Source organism: Planococcus citri, chromosome 2 (assembly GCF_950023065.1).
Source record: "Planococcus citri chromosome 2, ihPlaCitr1.1, whole genome shotgun sequence".
Classification (NCBI taxonomy): Eukaryota; Metazoa; Arthropoda; class Insecta; order Hemiptera; family Pseudococcidae; genus Planococcus; species Planococcus citri.
In genome coordinates, this window is record NC_088678.1 from 43115510 (window position 1) to 43138248 (window position 22739).

The 22739-nt window shown below is 34.6% G+C and overlaps 5 protein-coding genes across 9 annotated transcripts in view; 3 read left to right on the forward strand and 2 right to left on the reverse strand.

Annotated features, from left to right (window-relative positions):
• fry (Protein furry) overlaps positions 1-16719 on the forward strand; it is a 154730-nt gene extending 138011 nt beyond the window's left edge. The window contains exons 26-55 of the mRNA XM_065350358.1: positions 2593-2730; positions 3246-3382; positions 4111-4215; positions 7352-7486; positions 7572-7852; positions 7996-8116; positions 8188-8366; positions 8458-8744; positions 8826-8912; positions 9162-9300; positions 9405-9615; positions 9708-9806; positions 9888-10188; positions 10253-10575; positions 10653-10850; positions 10927-11094; positions 11185-11316; positions 11399-11567; positions 12160-12398; positions 12491-12565; positions 12669-12695; positions 13872-14042; positions 14121-14258; positions 14341-14510; positions 14602-14794; positions 15459-15704; positions 15785-15979; positions 16051-16244; positions 16309-16412; positions 16497-16719. Coding sequence (XP_065206430.1) covers positions 2593-2730; positions 3246-3382; positions 4111-4215; positions 7352-7486; positions 7572-7852; positions 7996-8116; positions 8188-8366; positions 8458-8744; positions 8826-8912; positions 9162-9300; positions 9405-9615; positions 9708-9806; positions 9888-10188; positions 10253-10575; positions 10653-10850; positions 10927-11094; positions 11185-11316; positions 11399-11567; positions 12160-12398; positions 12491-12565; positions 12669-12695; positions 13872-14042; positions 14121-14258; positions 14341-14510; positions 14602-14794; positions 15459-15704; positions 15785-15979; positions 16051-16244; positions 16309-16412; positions 16497-16639 — 5105 coding nt within the window. The 3' untranslated portion in view covers positions 16640-16719. The remainder of the gene's footprint in view (positions 1-2592; positions 2731-3245; positions 3383-4110; positions 4216-7351; positions 7487-7571; positions 7853-7995; positions 8117-8187; positions 8367-8457; positions 8745-8825; positions 8913-9161; positions 9301-9404; positions 9616-9707; positions 9807-9887; positions 10189-10252; positions 10576-10652; positions 10851-10926; positions 11095-11184; positions 11317-11398; positions 11568-12159; positions 12399-12490; positions 12566-12668; positions 12696-13871; positions 14043-14120; positions 14259-14340; positions 14511-14601; positions 14795-15458; positions 15705-15784; positions 15980-16050; positions 16245-16308; positions 16413-16496) is intronic.
• An 84-nt stretch (positions 16720-16803) lies between these two features.
• Positions 16804-19036, reverse strand: LOC135835891 (mitochondrial carrier homolog 2-like). Of its 3 annotated transcripts, none has more exons than XM_065350375.1 (8): positions 18895-19036; positions 18597-18753; positions 18428-18512; positions 18165-18339; positions 17955-18086; positions 17699-17882; positions 17556-17623; positions 16804-17487 (listed from the first exon to the last, which is right to left on the reverse strand). In XM_065350375.1, exons 2-8 carry the CDS (start codon positions 18696-18698, stop codon positions 17313-17315), a joined length of 921 nt encoding a protein of 306 aa, XP_065206447.1. In that variant the 5' UTR covers positions 18699-18753; positions 18895-19036; the 3' UTR covers positions 16804-17312. The 3 variants fall into 3 exon arrangements, with proteins under 3 accessions (XP_065206447.1, XP_065206449.1, XP_065206448.1); XM_065350377.1 differs by having other exon boundaries at positions 18597-18720; positions 18895-19030; XM_065350376.1 differs by having other exon boundaries at positions 18597-18720; positions 18801-19025.
• A 271-nt stretch (positions 19037-19307) lies between these two features.
• On the forward strand, positions 19308-20131 carry LOC135835895 (COX assembly mitochondrial protein homolog). The gene is made up of 3 exons (XM_065350380.1): positions 19308-19521; positions 19595-19699; positions 19767-20131. The coding sequence occupies exons 1-3, from the start codon at positions 19425-19427 to the stop codon at positions 20066-20068; spliced, it is 504 nt and encodes a 167-aa protein (XP_065206452.1). The 5' UTR covers positions 19308-19424; the 3' UTR covers positions 20069-20131.
• On the reverse strand, positions 20056-21842 carry asrij. Its single transcript, XM_065350374.1, has 6 exons — positions 21444-21842; positions 21244-21367; positions 20969-21167; positions 20764-20897; positions 20563-20677; positions 20056-20483 (listed from the first exon to the last, which is right to left on the reverse strand). The coding sequence occupies exons 1-6, from the start codon at positions 21645-21647 to the stop codon at positions 20273-20275; spliced, it is 987 nt and encodes a 328-aa protein (XP_065206446.1). The 5' UTR covers positions 21648-21842; the 3' UTR covers positions 20056-20272.
• A 212-nt stretch (positions 21843-22054) lies between these two features.
• The window catches only part of LOC135835885 (uncharacterized protein DDB_G0284459), an 89939-nt gene continuing 89254 nt past the window's right edge, over positions 22055-22739 (forward strand). For all 3 annotated transcript variants that reach the window (XM_065350363.1, XM_065350362.1, XM_065350361.1), the window contains exon 1: positions 22055-22374. The gene's annotated coding sequence lies outside the window, so the exon portion shown is untranslated. The remainder of the gene's footprint in view (positions 22375-22739) is intronic.

The window sequence follows — 22739 nt, forward strand, 5'->3', positions numbered from 1 at the left end:
CAGGTCGAGTGTAATATACAACTCGATTTTCAGCTGCCCAACTTCTTATTCACGCCTGCTGGAGCAAATTCAAAATTATGGAGAAATTGAAAATCGCGCTGAAGGCTCCAGAATGGCTGGAAATTCTAAAATTTTGATTTGGAGAATTAGTTACGGACAAAATACAGTGATTTGCGCAAATTTCAAAAATTTTCTCGCAAATGGTTATCTTTTGATTTTTTGGATTTTTTAATTTTGAAAAAAGCTGGTCAAAAAACCACTCTTGAGGTGTCACTCCCAAAATCGGGTCAAATGTAGATAAACTCGTTAAACAGGTCAAGTATAATACACAACTCGATTTTTAGATGCCCAACTGCATATTCACGCCTTCTGGAGCAAATTCAAAATTCTGGAGAAATTGAAAAATCGCGCAAGAGGCTCCAGAATGGCTGGAAATTGTGAAATTTGGATTTGGGGGTTGGTTTTGGACAAAATACAGCGATTCGCGTGAATTTCAAAAATTTCCACACAAACGGGAAACTTTTGATTTTTTGGATTTTTTAATTTTGAAAAAAACTGGTCAAAAAGGCACTTTTGAGGTGTCACTCTCAAAACCGGCTCAAATGTGGATAAACTCGTTAAACAAGTCGAGTGTAATAATCAACTCGATTTTTAACTGCCCAACATCATATTTACGCCTTCTGGAGCAAATTCAAAATTCTGGAGAAATTGAAAAATCGCGCTGGAGGCTCCAGAATGGCTGGAAAAGGTGAAATTTGGATTTGGGTAATTATTATTAGTTTTGGAACTTATTTTGATCATTTTTATTGATCAAGTACGTACTTTAAAAAAAAGCATAAATCGCCAAAAACAGTCAATTTTGAATTTTCAAAAATTCGCCAAAAATCGAAAAATGAACTTGGGCAGCTGAAAATTTGGTTTTGGGGGTTTTAGACTATGCTCTTTCCAAAAATTGCAGTCCCGTTCAAATCGGAGTGTCACTCCTCAAAAGGTTCCCTTGTCAGCATAGAGCTCAGGCTTGGTCTTGTCTGATCGAGTATTGAGTCAATTTGACCAAAAAACACATCAATGATTTAAACTCTCCTGTGATACGTAGTTATGTAAAATAGCTCATTGAGCTACTCGTTTAATTTTAAACTTCCAACAAAAAGGTGCACAGACCTACTTAAAAGTACCCAAAATAAATTATTGAATTTTTTTGATCCTTTCGCTGTGAAAAAGAAAGAGCTACGATGTGTATGGTTGTATTTGGCTACCTTCTTTAATGGCACAAAGATACAATCTAAAAGAATCCACAACGCATGTTATGTTTTTTGGACAACATAATGAATGTTGGTATTACATTTCTATTTTACTTCATTGTACCTAACTTGATTTCAATCAGTATAAACTTATCTAGATTTGTAAAAGAATTCGTGCAATTGTCGAAATCTTTTATCAAGATAATTATGTATATTTATTCGCATTGAATTAGGTGTAAAGTTTTATAAACAGTTAGTAAACTTATTCTAAGATAAACCGATCTATGTAGAAAATGATTTTCAAAGTACCAAGTTCCATTTCAAGTCAGCATAGCATCTACCCGGCTTAGGTAACTATAACCAAACACCAACGATTCAATAAGATAACGAACGAATGTTTTACTACTTGATGGAAAATGCTCGCTTAAACAAGTTGAGCAGGCGTGTAATAAATTTCTTTCATTTAACGAACTCGAATCTGTATAGACCTAGAGACAGAGAGTACATAAGCTTGGTAAAAACGGCCAAGGTTGGCTAATTCAAACTTACCTACAAAGTTTGTTTCACAAAGTAGGCTTTTTAAGTCGACCTGTGCATGAGTAGCTCCGATAAACGCCTCGAACATGTGCTATTTTTTATGAAATAGCCCGCCTAGGCCTTGTATACTGCTTTTACTCGTAGACGGCGCGTCGCTCGCTCGCTCGTTCAAAATTCTACAACGATAAAATATCGAAAACAGCTTATAAAAGCGGTCCTTTTTCCGATCTTTTGGTATCTTTTCTCAAAACTAACTGATCCGGAAGCGATTGAAGTAATTACTTACCTTTGATTGATCATTTTTTTCGCAACTAGGTTAGCTTCTCGACGACAACTATGGTGAATAGCGCGTGTCTATTGATTTATTCGCTCGTAATTCCAGCTACAATTCATTTTTAATCTTGATTTTTCTCCTTATACCTACCTAATACCATGAAGTTGGAACTTAATAGCGATAAAAGCGATGATATGGATGAGATGGTGAGGAGAAGGCGAAGAAATAGTGTATCGGTATCAGTATCTTGGAGAACGTGAATGATGGAAGTTGAAGGAGTAGATTTTAGAAACTCATTTTGGAAAGTAAATTTTTCGAAATTCCGATCCCAGATTCGAAAAGTTTCCAAGACCCACTTCCCTGGCCTTTCTAGTCTGAAATATTTCGACTGAAAAATTCGAAATTTCAGCATTCGTAATCGTCAAAAAATCGTAACTTTTTAGCTCTTCATGTACTGAAATTCAGAATTTTTGAAGACTCTCGTAGCAAAGACGTTTCAAAATACTAAAACATTTCTTTTTTCTGTTTATGTTGTTGCAGGCGGAATGAACGACAGAGAAAAAGAGAAGAATGAAACGTTGGATTTATTACTATCGACGACCTATTGTTGTTCGCAAACTCATTTATCTCAACAGTTGTCTCAACTTCATCCGGAACTAACCATGCCGATGTTTTCAGGTATGTTGACGTATACGATACCCGACACTACCATCGACGTCGGTGTAAAATTGTATATTTTGTATCTAGTTTAATTTATAATCTGATCTAGAGGCGTATTATTTGTAAATATTATGCATATGTAGAATACAATACGCGGACCTACATAAATGTATAAATATTGTAAGTACATTATGAAAATGAAACCTACCGGCACTAAAACGATTGTAATTCAATAAATAAAAAAAAGAAAAACTAGAACTAATATCTAATACTGACCGGTAAACGATAAACTCCGGACAGGTGAGAAGATTGATTTTTTTTTTTGAAAACGTGACATTGAAACGTCAAGTTTTAAATGTAGCCTATTTTTACACCGTAGGGATGTAAAGTTGTCACTTTTTATTAATATTTTAAAGTGATTGTTGCAATTGTACACGCGAAATATTCGAAAACGAGAAATCAAAAAGTAATTTATTTTTATCGACGATTCTACGTACGTTGTGTAATATTGTAATTATTATTCTTTTATTCAGAAATAACGCACAGATTTCAAACAGCCAGGCCTGAGGTGAGACAGTTATTACTGCAGTATATTCTACCGTGGCTTTATAATATGGAGTTGGTGGATCCGAATATTCCCCCGCCTAATTCAAATTCATCGTTTTGTCAAGTGAGTTTGATACACGTACGAATATATATTTCAATGAGTAAAGTGGGTATAGAATATGCATTTATGTTGATTTAAATTAACCCTAGAGGCGCAGTAAGCCTACCTACGTCTAATTCAGATAATGTCTAATTGCCTATAACCTTTTGAGACTCCGATGATGACTGATGAGATCTCTAAAACAGGCTACACGTACGAATTTAAAAAAAAATTCTCAAAAAAGTTATTAGCATTTGATATTGTGATTTTTCAAGTATGTTTTTTGGTACTTTTTTTCATCAACAATAAGGTAAAAAATTGCTTCCATTTTTGTGATATCGAAATTCGAAATCGAAGAATTGATCGCAGCATGGAATTTGATTTGATAAAAAAAAAAACTGCAATGATTCAAAATTGCTCTTCACGTCACTTAGGTACATACGTATATCGTGTAATAAGCAATATTGGTAATATTTTTCAACCATTTTCATTACACCTCGATGAAATGAGATCTATAAGCGTGGTTAGCTTTTGAATCCTTTTAAAATGATGGAAACGTGTACGTGTCAGAGTTCAGAGTTTATTTCAGCTCTTTTTTCACTTTGAGATAATAGACTTGCAGCTATAGAGAAATGCGAATCCATTTGCCATTCGGATACAAATATCAAGCTGTTTTCTTTTTGTTGTTACGTTAATGTGACGGATATTGAAGTGAAAAACGTGTGAAATAAGTATTTGTCTGTTTTTCGCAGTATTACTCGAACGAAGTCCGGAAATCAGGATCACGTCGAGAAGGTTGGGGATCCGCCGAAGCAACGGAAATGGTTTTAAACAATTTGTTTTACATCACTGCCAAAGTAAGTTGAACTGTGTGGTCTTTTTTCGATGTATTGTACGAGTAGTTCCTCTACTAGTTACCTCGTATCTACTTATTTTAAGTTTCATATTAGGTAGTCGAACTTTACATTGTAATTTCAAAGTGCTATGAACTTGTGTACGAGTTTAGATTTTTTATTGTTGATAGGATGCACGATATATTTGCACTTTTATCGTATCTTGCATTGCTGGGTGAGAAGGAAATGACCGCCTTTTTTCATTTCCGATTTTTTTTTTGTTCATGTTGGAAGTAATTTTTGAAAAAATGAAAACAGGGTAATTTCTATTCTTGAAATTAGGTAGGATGGAGTAACCTTGTTCTTTATGACTTGCCTTATTCGTTGCCTAATATTCATATGGGGTGGATAATAAAATGTATTGAGTAAAAAGACTTTTTATACTTGAAAATTCATCTCTTTGAATTTTTTTTTTTACATTTTTTTTGACCTCCCTGGTCCCTTTAACAAAGAAGTTGAAAAAAGAATCGAAGAATTTTTGGAGGAAAACATGATGAAACTAGGTATTTTGATGGTGGAGGATTCAAATGAAATGTTTGAAGTATTCTTTTTTTTGAAGCCATTTCACACCAAAAAGTCCCCTCTTTGAAAAAAATCAATGAAAATAAATTTATTCAAAAATCTTCCGTTTTTGCACTACAATCTCTTTATATGAAGAGTGATATTCCAAAACTCGCTTTGTCCATTTTTATCAAAGTTGGGTTTTCAGTGGTACCTGGTAAATGAAGTATTAACTCACATTCCTACATCATCAACCTACCAAAATGAGGTGTTAAACTCACCTAAATAGCCAATTCACTAAAAATTTTTAAAAAAAATAATGTTCCAAAACGCGCTTTGTCCATTTTTATTGAAATTTTTTTCAGCAGAATTTAGTGGATGAACTGTATACCTACACTCCTACATCATAAATCCACCCAAATAAAGTGCTAAACTCGCCTAAAAAGCCAATTTACCCGTTTAAAGGGAAACTGTTTTTCCTCTCTCCTGAAAAGTTGTGAAAATGGACAAAGCGAGTTTTGGAATATCACTCTTCATATGTAATAATTATTCTAAATAATTTCTTTTTCAAGAAAAATTCCCTTAGTCCCTCAATTTATTTTGGTGCCTTTAAATGGAACTCCCAAAATTCGAAAAAGAAAACAGTAAAGAAAATGAAGTGTGTGAACAATTTTTTGAAAATTTTTAATTTCTGGTAAGAATCCTTTTGAATAAGATAAAAAAAATTTATAAGGTAGGCATTTCAATTTTTAGGTTTGAAAAAAATCCATGCAAGTTTGGAGAGTTCCATTCAGGGGGACCAACATAGGAGATCTATCGTCTATGAATATGGAAGGTTTTTTCTTCAAAATGGGATTATTTAGAAAAATTCTGACTCAAAGATATAATATTCTTGATAAATAGGATTTTTTGTTTTTTTTTTTAAATTTGGTTTTCCCCGAAACAACTTTGCTTGGTCTTGAAGAAAAATAAAAAAATTGTAAAATTACTTTCTCATATGATTCAACAATTTGAGAGAGTGAGAGTGTAAAAAAACGAAATTTCAAAACGAGAACTATACCTTGTAGTACGTGTACTTGAGTTGTGCTTTTTCCCAAGGGGAAAAATTTACTTTCCTAAATTGAAGAGTGAAATTTAAAGCTATTCGTCATTGTAAATCAGTTACTTACACTGCTTTAAAGAAATGTTTGTGAAAAAAGAAGAATATAGTTGAAAAAATCGAGGAAAATCCTTTATTCTAGAGCTTTTCGTTACCTATCGTTTTTCAAGTTTTAATAATTTTTTATTCAGTTTTCAGCCGAATTTACAATTTTACAAGTTTTTAAAAATTTTTCAAAAACATGTTCTAGAATAAGATTTTTAAATTTAAAAAAATAAAAAAAAAATAAAAAAAGAATGCAAAAAATCTGACATAAATTTTTGGAATAATTAGTTTGATAAAATTATGGCATATTTTATCATACTTACTAAATGAATGAAGAAAAAAAACAATGTTTTTCAGACAGTCGAAAATTTTGAAAATCAACATAAACTAGCGAAGATAGTCTCAGAAAAATAGCATAAAATGATTCAGCATAATTATTTTCATTGCTGAAAGATTCGTAATAATGACCGAACTTCAAGGCTTTCGAGCAATATATTGGTCCTCATTTTTTTTAAACCCCGGAGATCTTTATTTTGGATTATTTTTTTCCAGCGCAGTATATAAGAACTGAATGAGCTATAAATTCCATGCGGAATTAATTGATGTGGTAACTGCTAATTGAGTCTTTCTAATGGTCCAACTTTCCCTTCTTGTTTCTTTCCTAATGTTATCCCTTGAAATGCTACCTACTTTTTGAAAGTTTTTATAAGTCCCTTAGGATTGAAATTGAACTAAGTATCTTTTACCTTTATTGATTTCGAGATATATGTGGGAAAACATGCGGCTTACTTCTTGGCTCCAGGGATTCCGAATTGCATGTAGAGTTTGTTCAAAATATGGAAAGGGAAGGGGGAGGGTTGAGGTTGTGGTGATTTGTTTTCAACTTACCTTTATGAACCAAGAGGGAAGTAACATTTTCGATACTGAATAGTGAATAAGTTATGCGAATATTTGCAATTTTCGACTTCAACTCCTCCCTCTCATCTACGCTCCTTATTCGAGGACAACATTTTTTGAGAAAAATAAACTAATACGTGTACCCATTAGTAGGTACCCACTATTCAAAATAAATCTCATTCGATTCTCATTTCTTAAGTGGAAATTGAGGAATATTTAACGCTTAGATTTTATTATTCGTTATCGTTTAGGTATGTTTTGGAAATGATTCGAATAATGTTGAAAATTATTCGAAAACTTTCTGTAGAAGTTGGTGGCAACAGTAGGCGTAAGCTTTAAAGTGATGAAATTTTTCAAAGTGTAAAAAAAAATTATTTGATGATATTTACATATTTTAGCATTTAAATTGGTTTTGTTTTAGTTTTGAAATCTTACATAAATCTTGAACATTTTTGTCCGTCGTACTTGAACAAGATATTTTATTACACGTTGTGTTAATTTAGCCTAAAAAAATAGCTGCCCATTTAGACATTTATTTTTTAATTTTTTCCCCACTAGTTTTCCAATGAACATTCGAAGGAAATTGAAGATCTGTGGGCTACACTCTGTTCCTGTTGGCCAAATAATTTGAAAGTGATCATGAGGTATTTGTTGATCATCTGCGGTATGGCTCCGAATGAACTATTGCCAATTGTGAGTATGAAAATATGTCAGTTTTTAGAGTAGAAAAAATTAATTTTTGTTGTTTTGTTTTATAAATTTTTTGTTAATATTCTAGGCGAAACGTGTGACCGTTTACTTGGCTCGAGCCAGACCTGATCGTTTGCTTGATGAAATGCTTACCGAGTTACAAACAGTAGAAACGTTGAATTATCTGATCGAAAGAACAGAAACGCCTCCTTATTATAGATTGACAAGTATGCGTAAAATATCCGGATATTCGGACCCCGATCCTCATTTTGATCAACATGGTACAAACAACGAATTATCTGTTGAGAAGGGAACGATTCATACAAAAAGGCATAGCAGCGAAGAAGCAATTGCTTCAAATACTTCTGGGTGAGTATTTCAAAATAAGTTGGCTGGAAGTTGAAATGAATTTTATCTGCACCATGTTCGAGCCTTCTTTTTCATATTAAGATAGGTAGTTCGTGGAAAATGAAATGAAGTATGTAATATCATGTCTAATTTGTTTTTTGCAGAACTAAAAATGAATCCAGAGGAATGGCTGAACCTAAATATGGAACATTGAGAAGTAATAAATCCAGAGTCTTGTCATCTCTTATTCTAGACGAGAATAAACCAACATCCGGAGAAAGCGAGGTAAAAATGAAACCTCATCCAGCAAATCTAATTCGTCGTAGAATATTTTTATTAATCTGTCCGAAATTCAGGTTGCTGTTGGAAGTTCGGCATCAGGAGACGATGATTATACTATTTGTCGAGATGATGCCATGTACCAGTACGATATTCCATTACCACATCCTTTACCGATGCCCGAATATGGAGGATATTTCGCTCCTTTAATCGAATACATCCCAGAAAATGTCCAACCAAGTAGCGGTTTTCATAGGTAAATAAAACGTGAATTTTTATCTCAAAATATAGGTACCTACTCACTCAATCTACCGAATATCTCGTTCATTTTTCGATGTTTTTTTCAGGTGTAATTTGGCTGTTATTCTGCTAACCGATGTTGTAGTCGATTCAGTGGATTTGGATTGGTCTGTTCATATTCCTTTAATGTTGCATATACTTTTCTTGGGAATGGACCAGAGTCGTAATTTGATTAATCAGCATTGTAAACAATTATTGCTGAATTTATTGATCGTGTTGGCCAATCACGGTGATCATTTTTCGGTCGCTCAGATATTGCTGAATAGAAAAGTAATCCATTCTAGTCTGGTTCTTCCTACACCTTTGGTAGCTGTTCCGTTTCATAATTTTACCGGTGAGATGAAAATTTTTAAAAATAATCAAAAAGAATTTACTTAGTAGGTATTTTTTTCAACGGTGATTTTACTTTTTACAGAATCCGATTCAACATTTGACAGCTATTTGCAATCTCCCATAGGATCATCTCAATCTACGAGTTTGGCCGTACTTCCTTCGCCCACGAGTAAGAAATTTTCACTCTTTTTAATGGAAATAAGCAAAGAATTCGTCGAAAAGCATATTTTAGCAAATTTTTGGCAACATTTTGTACCTTAGTCTGAGCCATTTCACTATGCGAGGCTGGAACATGTGATGTTAAGATAATAAGCTAAATGAAAAACGATGAAAGTTTATGCAATGAATAAGGCGAAGTTTTCATGCTATAATTCATCGATAGTTAACGAAAGTTTACGGTCTGGTGTTTTATTTGTAGGCACATGTGATACTTTAACTTCTCCTCAAAGTGTTACCATGAGTTTGACGCCGACAGCTGAAGAGATATTAACACCTGTGAAACAAAGTAAACCTATCCAAGATGTGGTAAAATCGTTGATCGATTTCATAGCATCCAAGTAAGAGTTATTTTTAATCGAGGTGAAATAAGTTTCTCGATGTTTTTACCCGAATTAACGCTTGAAATACGTTTTGAATTTTTTTTTTTTTTTTTTTTTTTTAGAAAAGATCAAGTTTTATGGAACTACGAAGATATTACAGCTAAAGTGTGGAGTATTCGGAGCGTCGAGCAGTTGGATATTTTTTTGCAACATGTTTTGCGAATATTTCAAGAATCCTTACCTCATGCTTTGATTAACGAGAGATGGGCTCAGACAGCTTTACAGTTGGGCCTTTCTTGTTCTTCGAGACATTACGCTGGTAGATCTTTACAAGTGAGTACTTCAGCGTTCGAATTTTTACGTAAGAATTAGATGAATTTTATTCCCAAGCATTGAAATGAATTTTTTGTAATTATGTTTCGTAGGTTTTTCGTTTTCTTCGAGTTCCTATTACATCTAGAATGTTATCCGATATTTTATCCAGATTAGTTGAAACGATCGCTGAACAAGGCGAAGACATGCAGGTTGGTTTCCCAAAAAAAAGAACAAGTAGTCGTGACAGCATTCGACGAATAATTAACCGCCTACCTATTTGATATTTTCAGGGCTACGTTACCGAACTCTTACTAACACTGGAATCATCGGTGGATTCTCTAGATTCGGATTTTCGACCTTTAGATTTCATGAAAGAGATATTTAAATCAACTCCTAACCTGAATAAAGACGCCGGCGTCCTAAACGGATACGGAGCACCTGGTAAACGAATAGGATTAGGTGCTGGTATGTGCGCATTGGGACATTTACACAATGCTAATACAAATGCTCACGCGAGAAGCACCAGTTATTCGGTTTCTCATTATTATACCAGACGGACCCCCGGATGCCCTACTAATAATGAGCTGAGAGGTGAGATATACCCACTCATGCTTGGAAAATGAATTCCAGTCCATTAATTTGATTTTAATTTCAGACGTTCGCCGAGAATTTGATTCTAGACACCCGTGTAGTAAATACGCGAGTAACTTGAGTCGTTCTAGATCAGCGCAAAGCTTGAAATTGTTGGATTCGTCGTCTCAAGATGATAAAATGTTGATCCTGGCTCAACTCTTTTGGTTGGCTGTATCAGTCCTCGAATCTGATTACGAACACGAGTATTTGTTAGCTTTGAGATTACTGAACAGGGTGTTACATAGGTTACCATTAGACAGACCCGATACAGTTGACAAAGTGGAGAAATTATTCGGCCAGCTGCGTTGGACTTCGTTTCAAGGAGTTCAAGCGTTATTACTCAAGGTACTTGACTAGGAATATTTGAAAACTGGGCATTTAGGTTTGAATATCGAGAAACTAAACGTTTTATTTTTCAACAGGGATGTACAAATCCAGCAATTTACGAAGCTGTCGTACCCCTTCTGTCTCAATTCACTCTTTTGTTAGATTTATCGGTGGTAGATCCGACTCAAAATCTCGGATTTCCAATGAATGTCGTGGCTTTATTACCGTATATGTTACTTCATTATGAAGATGCCAACGAACTGTGTGTTACCAGCGCTGAAAATATTGCTCAAGTGAGTTACTCGATTTACCATAGTTGAAGGAATAGAAAAGGAAATGAATCGAGACTGAATTAAATGTTTGTTACAGATAAGCACAGAAAAAGGTAAAAAATTGGAAAATCTTGGCACTGTGATGACCTTATACAGTAGACGCACGTTTAGCAAAGAAAGCTTCCAATGGACGAAATGTGTGGTGAAATATTTACACGATACGTATTCTCATGTCAGCATGACGATGCTTACGTTTTTGGTAGAGGTGAGTGGTGATGACAGTTTTTTTTTCTGAAAAAATCTGTGATCTGCTGTCAAACTGATTATTTATTTGTATATTCGATTTTTTATTTAGTTGCTGGAAAAAGGACCCAATGTTATACAACTTCCGGTGCTGAATATCATCCATTGCATGCTACATTACGTCGATTTATCTCCGTCAACTTTCAATACCGATTTGTTGGTTACTATCGCTAAATTCATCGAAGTACGTTTCTTCTCCGGAATGAAAATTTATTTTGAATATTTGATAAGGCTGTTTTATTTTAATGATCAAATTTTTTGTGCAGGGAGTGCATCATAAGGAAGCAACCAAAATATTGAAATTAGTGGTTACTCGATCTTCGTCATTGGTAGCTGCTCCATCATCTCAATATCCATTCCTCGAGTCGCATTATTCGTCGACAATGTGCCCAACATTTGCTGACGTTGAAGTGTTCGTGAAGAAAGAATTACCTGGTATGTGACGATGTATATTTTAACAGGTTACAGAAATATAAATTTCGGTATAGAGCTACTCAATCGACACCATGTTTTTGAGTGAATTTATCGGCGGGGGGAGAGGGGCTGTGCAATTGCAAGCACTGAATAATGTCGATTTTATTCAAATCAAATTAAATTTTTTCATCGGTGAACCTTTGGCGAATTTCAATTTCAATTCCGGTAGGCTAAATAGGTTTTATCCGATCTCTCACGGAATGTTCGGATTCCATTTTGAAGATGGAGGGAAAAATAGTCCTCCTTGTAGTTTTTTTTTTTTTACCAAAAAATGCCATAAATTCGTTATGAGGGCCCATTTCTAGCATGCAGCAGTTGATTTCAATTTTTGAAACCATTAATTGGACGAAATCTCAACGAGCTGAATGAAACCAGAAAACGCATAATTTGAAATTCTGAACGCCATTTATTAGATAAAAACCAGTTCCTGAAAAAACTGCTCCTTAAAATACTTGTCTCTGCAAAACTAATAACATTTCTCTGTTTAATATTTTGCATCTGTTCTTGCATAGCAGAAATACTAAAAACAGCAACTTTGTTTTAAATTTTTCAGGCAGAACGATGGATTTCACATTCGATATAAACCAAACACCACTAATCGGCAAACAAGTACCAAATAAGAACGATGGAGATAAATCCGAAGACATCTCTGTAATGTCTAGTCATTACACTCACGATAACAGTGTTAATCAAACATCGGCCAATCATTCTGGAAATTCACCTCGTCGTTCTAGTTCTCTATCCCCTGCTGACAATGCAGCTATCGGTTGGAAAAGACCATGGATGAGTCAGGTATTCTTTATTTCACTTAAAATTATAAGAAAAATTTTTTCAATAAAAATCTATAAAACCTTACAATTTTTTATTTTAATTTTTGATTGCAGGGCCGAGTGCGAGAATGTCTGGTGAATTTACTAACTACCTGTGGCCAGCGAGTCGGATTACCGAAGAGTCCATCAGTAAGTATGGTTCGGTTTAGCATTACGGTTAGGGTCCTAAAATATACTACATCGGATGAACAAACCAAAGTACATATTAATTTGATTTTTATTTTTCATATAGGAAGATTTACTGTACTCGTTAAATAAGGTAAAACAATTAAAAATTAAGCCGTGTTTGTCGATTAAGCAGCATTTTCCCTTTTTTAAATGTGTTTTATTTATACTCGTACTCGTACTTACCATTGATGGAAATTTTTTTGTTACTTTGAAAGTCGAATTAACGAATCGAAACACTGTAGCGCTGTAGATTTCTTTTTTTTTTTTTTAATACTTCGTAAATCGCTTAAAGTACATGTAGCGGAAAAATATGTACTCGTATGAAATCTATTTTTGTCGGAATTTTTCTAATACGTGCCATTGTCGCTCTATACATGATAACGCATCGTCATTTCATCGCCATTTAAGCATTTTTTTTACAGCCTTACTATATTTTCTCGTCCAGCCTATATTAACGTAATTATACGTATGTACTCGTACTGGTAATTCGCTATACTACAATATGAGCAAAAGCAATGGTAGTATGATCATAATGTTTGTCGATCAAAAACACGCGCAGCACGATTCACTCGTTATAACCTTCTGAAATATTGATCGATAAACTATTACACGTGTCATCACCAGTTGCCTTTATACATTGGTTAATTTCATTGATACACTTTTCACCGCTTTTTTCGTCTATTTTTTAATAAATGTTCGAAATACCATTCATAAGATCAATTTGGATGCTTTTTGCTGTATTTATGTTCGTTTTATGTGGTAGATTATAAATTTCGTACTTGTATGTGCAGTATTTTTTGGGAGATTATACAGGGTGGTTGGTAAGTTGATATCTATCCGGTCGTGGGATTTGAATTTAACGAGATACTCATTCCATCCCCTCCGAAAAAATTAATAGGTTTCCTACTTTTCAAATTGGAGGAAAAAAATTATAATTTCAAACAAGTTTTTGACCATGCGAACAAATGGTAGGTGCCTAGTTATCTATACTGAAAAGTGACGGGAAGGGAGTAGGGCTCTTGGTTGAATTCAAATCTTTCGTTGGGGTGAGATAGTCACTTTTCGAGCACCCTGTATGTTTTATCTGCTATGAGCATATTTTAAGGGCAAAAGGGATATAAAATCTGATGGTTTAAATTTATAAATGTTGATTTTTATATTTTCTTTCTATTGGAACACTGAAATATTTGTCTTTCTTTCACCGAGCAAATGGGTCTTGTGCTAGAAGATATAACGAATACGATAATTGTTTATTTTTTCATTTTAGGTTATATTCAGTCAAAGTTCGGATCTTTTGGAGAGGCAGTCAAGTATGGCCAGCAGTACAGAAGAAGTTTCTGCTCCAGATCTTTCGGTAGAATCTCGTCGTAATGAAAATGATCATTTTGGAGTATTCAAAGATTTCGATTTCTTGGAGTACGAAAGTGAAAGTGTTGAGGTAATTTATCGTTTTATTTTTGAAAAAGAACGTTGAAAAATGTAGGTACATTCTCTACGTATTTTCTCGATGTTTTAGGGTGAAAGCACCGATAACTTTAATTGGGGTGTACGTCGACGACCTCTTAGTGGAGCTGATTTCGATGGTGATCTCAACCTGGCATCTCAAGCTGCCGATAGTCTTAGTGAGAAAACTCCTTTGCTTACTATTAGAACGGTATGAAATTCTTCTAATACCTTCGGGAAATAAATAACCTATTCGATTGAAATGTATTTTAAAAATTTGGTGTGCTTTTTAGGGATGTGTCACCGGTGTCGATGATTCATCCGATGAAGAATTAGGATCAGAATCGCCGCTAGATGAAATTCCACCGTTATCATCTCATTTACACGATACTCAGAGCTCATCGTCGTCCATTCGCTTGCACGATCACGAACGTAGAGATTCCGCCACCAGATCTGATATTTCGTAAGACTTTCATCCAATGATGATGATTTTTTTTTCATCGGCGATGACACTGGCTTTGTAAACTAACGCGAGTATTTTGCTTCATTTATAGTGATTCGAGTGTTGGAGATTTGGGTGATTTGACTCCCTGCAACACATCTCCAAATTTACCGGCTGTGATGTCATTTCGATCGTTGCATCGAGACGATACAGAAGAAATGTGGAGGTTCCAGTTATGTCTTTTGTTCGAGCAAACTCCCAGTTCATCTTTGAATGTTTTCCATTTAATGTATAAGTTGATTAAAGTAAGAAATCATTTTAATTTCAAATGAACGTGGAATGATAATTAGGGTAATTCATGTCAAATTAGCATAGTTTTGGTCTCAAGTGCTCCGATTTTGCTCAACATTTTTCTGCAGGTAAAATTTCAAAAGTTTGAAGTTGAGCTTTTTTGGGACCTCAACTTTCTAACGCTTGTACATATTTCAGATCAATTATTTAAACTAACGTGACCATCCTCCCAAGGTCGTCTGTCTGTCTGTCTGTCAGTCAGGCCTTGCAAGGTCATTGACCTATCTGTACGGTTTCTCAAGGTCGTCTGCCTGTCTGTATGTCCGTTTGTTCTTCTGAGGTCATTGACCTATCTGTCTGGTTTCTTGAGGTCACCGACCGGGACCTTAAGAGGCCAAACAGACGTCGAGTCGATGTCCTTGAGAGGCTCGATGGGGAGGTGGATGACCTCTAAAAGACTGACAGGCATGCTGATGACCTTGGGGGACCAGATTTGATTGAAGTTGTTTGTCTATCCGTCCTTCTGTTTGTTTGTCTGTCTGTCTGTCTGTCTGTCTGTCTATCTTTTGGAATACCTGAACACAAAACCGAGCTAATTTGACGTAGAATTACTCATTATTACCTAAAAAGCTTTTTTCATCACTGGATCTTTTTAACTCTTTATCCATTTTTTCGCAGGATGTAGTCAGTAAAAGTATCTCGGTTACTCACAGCGTATGCAATTTATTATCAGAATTCGAAGGCAGTACTTTGTTGCAAACACATTTGACCACCTTAACTTGTATATTAGCTGCTCGAGCTCATCCTATTTTCGTGTGGTTCAATACAAATACGATACCGTTGACAGAAACTTTGAAATTCGGTCTCATGCAGCTGAAAGAACACTTGGACACATTTCTAGATAGGAAAGATCAAGCTAATGAGGTAAAATTTCAATTACAGTTTCGAAAATATTAACCTACTGGTTCGAAAATACAATTAAATATGATGGACGAATGTTTCAGTGTATGGAAACTTTGAAAGCGATCTTAAAATTACAACAGTTACGCGACGAAAGCGTAGGAACTGAATTAATCAACGAAGAATCCGTCGTTGATATCGGAAAAGCGCTATATAAATTTCATATCCAATTATTACTATTATTAGAGACTGCTAATAAGATGTATAATTCTTTGATCGCTGCAGCTAATCAAGCTCAGGTACATTTTTTCGTACTAATCACCCGTTAAACTCGATGTAGGTAGACATTTTAATGTTGGTTTGTTCACAGTTGGAGAATGTTTCTCAAGAAATAATCGTTATTAGAAAAGCGTTAACGAAAGCTCACGATGAATACTCGGATTTAAGCGAAGATGGTACTCCATCGCCTCAGTTACTCTTTTCTGATCAGTCGGATTCGACAATGTTGCAATTTCTGCAAGAGAACAAATGGTCTTCTGCGTTGAAATTTATTAGGCACAATAGGTACCTACAATAAACCGCTAAATTAGACGTTTTCGAAATGCGTAACTTTATTTTTCCATTTTAGGATAACTTGGTTGAATGAGTTAATATCGTCTAGTCCCGATGATGAAGATGATGTGATAAATGTTCTCACCATATATTGCACTCACCTCACTGAGAAAAAACCAGGTAATGAAATAAAATACCTAACCCTGTTCTCAGTTGGTGTTTCAGAATCAAAAATTAATTCTTAAATTTACAATTCAATTTCAGATGCGTTCGTTATGATCGATGATGATGATCTTGCGAGTATTCATAGTAGCTTAATGGACGAGCTGATGCAATTATTGGTATCGCTTAACGAAACTGAATCGAAAATCAAAGAACAGAAAGAGAAGAATTACGCATCTCACTGATATTCCTTATTTATCAATTTTTTTATCTATCATATTTTATTTTTTTTGTAATAAATATCCTCATTTTCTGTGTTTTCAAATATTTTGCGAATATTTTTACAAGTTAGTAGTTACAACGTTATCTATATGGATTTTTTCAAAAAAATTAGCAAAAAACACATCAATTTACCATCGAACGTATAAAATATATTTTAAAATATCTCTGTACTGAGTTTAACATTAAAACCATGAAATTAAAACAATAACATCGAATAACAGAAGATAAATTCATAATTTTCGATGAGATAAAAATTATTTACACAGGAATAAAAGAAAGTTTTCACACCAAAAAACAAAATTATATAATATGAGAGAGAGTTTCATCTTCATCTATACACGAATAAAAATACCTTAAGGTTATTAAATAATAATCGAAATGAACCACTAATATGACTACAACCTAGAGCGCGTGGTATTCAAAAAAATAAAAGGCATCAGTCGAGACGTTTTTATAAAATGGTAAATTGACCTCACGAATAAGGTAACGTTAAATAGGACCGAAGAATTTGTGCGTTTTACGCGTATTCTCAAAATTCAAAGCAAATTACCTAAAATTTACTTGTTTCCTTTTAGGACGTGTAAGGATAAATCTACAAAGCGATTTGACAACGAGATGAGACAAGATGAAAAAAATTTAATCTCTCTTTAATAATAAATTATGGTAACCGGAGGAGTAAACGTGAGGTCCGCGATAATATCGGAAAAACATCGACGATCCTCTGCTCAGCTGATCAGTGCGAGATAAGTGACGCCAACATTCAACCCAAGAATAATAAATAGGCATTTGAGGAGGGTTACCAGCAGCCAAACTATAAAAGAATGATTCATTAGGTAACTCGGATTTTTTTTCGTCCATAAAGAATGATGTAATATTTACCCGCAATTGTTCACAGCCATACAAGTACTAACAACGTGGAAAGGATAGGTGAAGGCAGTGCCAACGAGCTGGAAACAAAATGTAATGAATTACTAACCTATAATTTCTACTCAAACGTTGTAATCTACTCGAATTGAACTTACTGCAATTGGAATACCACTGAACTTCATAACTTCGTCGTCTTTAATGGTATTTTTAGCAACAAATATACAGGTATTGACCAACACAGTGAAAATAATTTCACCAAGTAATCTAGGTATTAATCCACTGAAGAATCCTAAGATGCCATCCGTACGGTAAATCTCAGCAATCGATGAGAAAATGCCACTGGAATGTTTAAATGAATAAATAAACGTGTGAAATAATAATTATAAGAAGTTGTGATTTTACAAATCCAACCTATAATGATCTTCTCCGCCAACAAACTGCGCCATAACTCTAAGTGTAATAACATGTAAAGGATGACTAGCAACAACGCCAGCAATCTTGCCACTCAGTTCAACCAACGTATCACGCCATAAAGTAACCCACCTAAAGCGAAAGGATTACCGGAAGGTTAATTACTGAAAAGGAACGATGATGCGATTGGAATTCCAAGTCCAAACTCACTTGTCAGTTTGGCTGAATTCGTCTTCTGGTAAAAATGAAATAAATTTGTAGGAATATCGACTAGTCGCATCACTAACGGTTTTGCAGGTGACCAAGTTGACTGAATTGGCTAATAGCCTCGTGGTCAAGCCTCGGTAACATCCCCGAAAACCATCAACCGCTTTAATATACTTGACTGCAAAAAATGAGATGATGTACCGATGAATGAGCTATGTACCTGATTCAGGTTGAATCATGAATATCAATTATAATGAAAGTTTTACCATAATCGATGACATTGGGTAATCCAAGTGCAGGTTTTTGGAATAGAGTTCTCGTTGGATAAGGAGCTATAGGTTCGTGACCAAGCTGCAAAAATCAATAAGTAAAATTCGTAATTCGTATTAGAGTTATGTAGACTCCAAGTTTCAAATACCAAATGACAATACGTACTTGAATCAACACTTTGGCATATTCAAAAGGATGTGATGCTGTGTTAAGGGCAAGTCTAAAGGTTACATTTGCCCACAGTGGGTTGTCGTCCTTTCCGGTCATATTTGTCAAATTTATTATTCGCCTGAATTGAAGTTTAAAATAAATGAAACTTTAACTTTAAAAAACAAATTAAATGAACTTTTTATTCAATTATTTGCGTGCCTTTATATCACAATACTGACGAGATCACATTCAAAAACACGGTAAAGGCGAATGTTCAAAAAAAAATTATACCCACAAAATTGTGGCAACGTACTAAACTGCGAATGAAACCGGTTACTAAAATTATTTACTGACAAATTTACATAAAACTTTTTAAGTCAATTTGTCAAGAAATCACAACAGACAGAAACACGCATCGTAAAAAATTGAAGCAAAATTTTCTTCAACCACTCACATGTGGAGAAGTGGGGTAAAGGGAGGTAATTAGCAAGGGAAATTTTGATCCCACTCTTATTATTTTTTAATCTTTATTTTGCGAATTTAATCGTGTTTCAAAGTGAATTAAATTATTTTCAATTCGTTCAATTTCACTCAAAACTATCGGAGGCTTTTTATTGCTTGATTTGGAGGAAAAAACTGAAAAATTTCATTCATTTTGAAGTGTTTGCCAAATTTAAAACGAAATTTGAATTGTTACGTTGGTAAAAATGTTCCAATATTTTGATAACAAAATCCGCTTATCAAATTTTTAATTTTTCATTTCATTTCATCAGATTTTGATTTTTTTAAAATCTAGCTATGGATATTGGATAATAATAAAAATCGTTAGTTCTACCCTTGAAAATGGGGAAATATGATTTCGAAGAAATCGTAAAGGCCGTTCAGGGCAAAGGATATGCCGGAGATAGAGGAACGTACAACAAAGGTTACCATGGCTTAGGTACATCTCTATCCAATAATCTTTCCATAAAAGCAAAATGCACTTGAATAAATTGAAAATATTGATTTTTCAGGAGATCCTGATGATAAATCATTGAACGAAATGGAACTGAAAATTGCCATTCCATCTTGGGAAACAGATATAATACATCGCGAATATTGTAATATTGAAAATCAAGGTAGGTCACGTAATTGCAAAAAATGATAATGTAGCAGTGATCTTCATGAAGCAATGTCCGTTTGCAGAATATCAAAAATGTCGCGATAGCTCTTCTTTTTACAAACGATTTTACGTGTGTTCCGATCAAAAACTTAAGTTGAATAATTGTACCGAACACTGGAAGAATAAGGTTGATCTGAGAGAGCAAGCAACTGCTGAATATTTAGAAGAAAGAAGACTATTCAGAAGTACAGGATTATCTAAACAAGAAAGAGAAGCTAAAACGACCCGAGCAGATACATTAGTCAACAAAATTAGGTCCTATGTACTCAGTGAAGAGGATATGAAGAAATATAGAGAAAATGCAGAGAAACATAAAGTAAATTAGTGTTTATTATGAATTTTTTGTTTTTATAAATTAAAATAATAAAATCTACAACTTGAATTTCAACTTTAGTGTTTTGATCAATAAGCCTAATTTGGCAGCGTGGATATCATTCCTATACAAACGAAACCAGTTCCGATAACAATTCGTGTTCAGCACAATTCGAAGTTCAATTTGTACTTCAATAATAAGTAAAATCACATGATACTATTTTTCAACAACATCTCCATATAGATTTTTTCGTTGAGGAGGTAATTTGGGTTGTGTGGTGTATAACTGAGCTGCATCTTGAGCCTGAGGTGATTGAATAGGCTGCGTTGGTGGGGGTGGCCTAGCAGAAGGTCCCATGTCTCGAGAACCTGCTGGTGGAGGAGCAAATGAACCACCATAACCAGCGTAATCATCTAAAGGTCCGCTCCTAAAAACAAAAAAATTCAAAATGAGATAAAATTTTCAATGTACGTTTACGTTTATGGCACTCGAACTTATTTATTTACCTATATAATTTTCTTCTGTTATCATATTCTTCACGATTTTTCATACGTAATTCGTCGTATGACACCGAGTGAGAAGGTGGAGGTATTGGTAACTGCTCAGTTTCACTATCGAGATCTGCAGAAAGTATTAATATATAAATCACTCAAAAAATTAATCATTCAATTCGGGCAGTTTTTGATGAAGATCTACAATTAGCCTACTTGATCTAAGCGGATCATCAAACGAATCGTAAGGTCTATCGGTATCTAATTCTGCGATTGATTTCGCTTCACTTTGTTGTAAATTTCCGCCAATGTAAGGCATAGCATAACTCATTGATGCATCGTTGTATACCCTGGTTAAAGACATATTATTCATTAGAAACTTTCTTAACGCGAATATCGTACATTCTAAAATAATACTGACCCTTCGCCAAGTGACGAGAGCACACTTTCTTTGCTTTTTCGCCGTGCTAAAACCGCTTCTTTTAGCCTACCACCTGGCAGCGCTAGGATTTTCTCTTCACATTTATTTTTATACGAAAGCTTACCACCTATAAATCCTAGAATTAAACCTATCGCGACTTTCGGCGTCGCTCCATACTTGGGATGCGCCTTGGAATAACCTAAATTCAAACACCAGTTAATAAACGAATACGCATCGAGTAAGTGAAAAAAATCAAAACAAATCGTAAAATTTACCCAGATGAACTCCATAATACGCTCCTAAACCTAAGGCAGTCATAAATGGCAGGCATCTGCCGTAGAAACTTTCTCGATTACATTGTTTCAGTACTTGAAGTTCTTCTCTTGAAAACTTATACGGCTAATTGATCAAATACACAATGTATTATTATTCAATCTACATCAAAATTAATCGCATTGAGCTACTTTCAACTTACACCTTCGAATTGTGTTTGTGGATCTTGCATACCGTAAGGACCGGCACCATAAGGACCACGGGGTGCGCCATAAGGACCAAATGCACCAGCACCATAAGGACCTTGTGGTCCTGGAGGGTATGGACCCGCAGGACCTGCACCATACGGGCCTGCAGGACCTGGAGGTACAGGTTTTCGAACGTTGCTTTCATCGGGATAACTCATAGTGAACAGGACTTGGAAAACTAGTAAAAATCTCGAGGATAGGAACTTAAAGAAATGCACAAACAGGAGTATTGCTTGTAATACGCATTAATTAAAAGAATTATTACCTTTATAGTAAAATAACCATAATTATTTTAACCGGTAATGAAAATTTTTCACGAACTTATCAATCATTATCACTCAATGTGATGAAATTTTTCAACGATTTATATCGCGAAAATCCTGGATAACGCAACTTGCAGAGGGAGCTTTTTAAAATATTCTATAGAGTGCGCACTAATCGAGGTGTTTTTTTTTTGAAAAACTATCCAGTTTTCACGAAACATGGTTAAAATTTTTTATGAGAATTCTTGTGCGCATGCGCTTGTCCACCGCGCATTTCCATTCCGTTGGAAAAATCTAACAGGTATCTCCGCAGTTTTTGTTGATATTTCAGTTGTGATTGCTGGAAGTAGTACGTCCGTGGCGTTGTATCGTATTTCATTGCGCAGGTTAAGAAAACAGTGTAATCTATAAATTGTGCGTTATTTTTGTATTATTATTCTACATCGTATGTGTGAAAATTTTACCTTACTGCGCGTAAAAATTAAATATTCAAATTACCGCGAAAATTGTGCGTTATGGTGGAAATCTTCGCGTGTAAAATTGTGTGATTCTTCAATTTTCATCGTGATAGAAGCAACCGTACGTTGATAATTTTGCGGAGCAAATAAATATTTAATGCTAGGTAAGTGTTGCTTTTAAGTACAATGTATTATTAAGTTGAACTTCTCGAGTACTCGTGCTCCAGGAAGTAGTTAATTGGAACTTCATTCCATGTGCATTTTCGTCTCTAATGAAGCTATGTTTACATTTATTTTTATGTAAACATTATACGAGAGCTATTGATATCGCGGAAAATCCTCATTTCCGTTAATACCTCGCGATAAGTAATGTTGTTGTTGCTGAGTCGCAATAATTATTTAAATAATCGCGTTTCCCAATTTAAAAATCAACGTGTTCCAAGTCTACGAAGAAGTCATAAAAAAACACTCGTTGAGTTTTCACAGTGTTTTGCAAACATGAACGTAAATGAAATGATTGTGTCCATGC

Coding starts and splice junctions, on each gene's coding strand:
- LOC135835895 (XM_065350380.1), top strand. CDS start 19,425: ATGGGGAAATATGATTTCGAAGAAATCGTAAAGGCCGTTCAGGGCAAA. Junction 19,522..19,594: donor CAAAGGTTACCATGGCTTAG/GTACATCTCTAT, acceptor TTGATTTTTCAG/GAGATCCTGATGATAAATCA. Junction 19,700..19,766: donor TTGTAATATTGAAAATCAAG/GTAGGTCACGTA, acceptor GTCCGTTTGCAG/AATATCAAAAATGTCGCGAT.
- LOC135835891 (XM_065350375.1), bottom strand. CDS start 18,698: ATGACCGGAAAGGACGACAACCCACTGTGGGCAAATGTAACCTTTAGA. Junction 17,883..17,954: donor GGCGGAGAAGATCATTATAG/GTTGGATTTGTA, acceptor TAAACATTCCAG/TGGCATTTTCTCATCGATTG. Junction 17,624..17,698: donor TCAGTGGTATTCCAATTGCA/GTAAGTTCAATT, acceptor TTTTGTTTCCAG/CTCGTTGGCACTGCCTTCAC.
- asrij (XM_065350374.1), bottom strand. CDS start 21,647: ATGAGTTATCCCGATGAAAGCAACGTTCGAAAACCTGTACCTCCAGGT. Junction 20,898..20,968: donor CTCTCGTCACTTGGCGAAGG/GTCAGTATTATT, acceptor GTCTTTAACCAG/GGTATACAACGATGCATCAA. Junction 20,484..20,562: donor AACAGAAGAAAATTATATAG/GTAAATAAATAA, acceptor TTTTGTTTTTAG/GAGCGGACCTTTAGATGATT.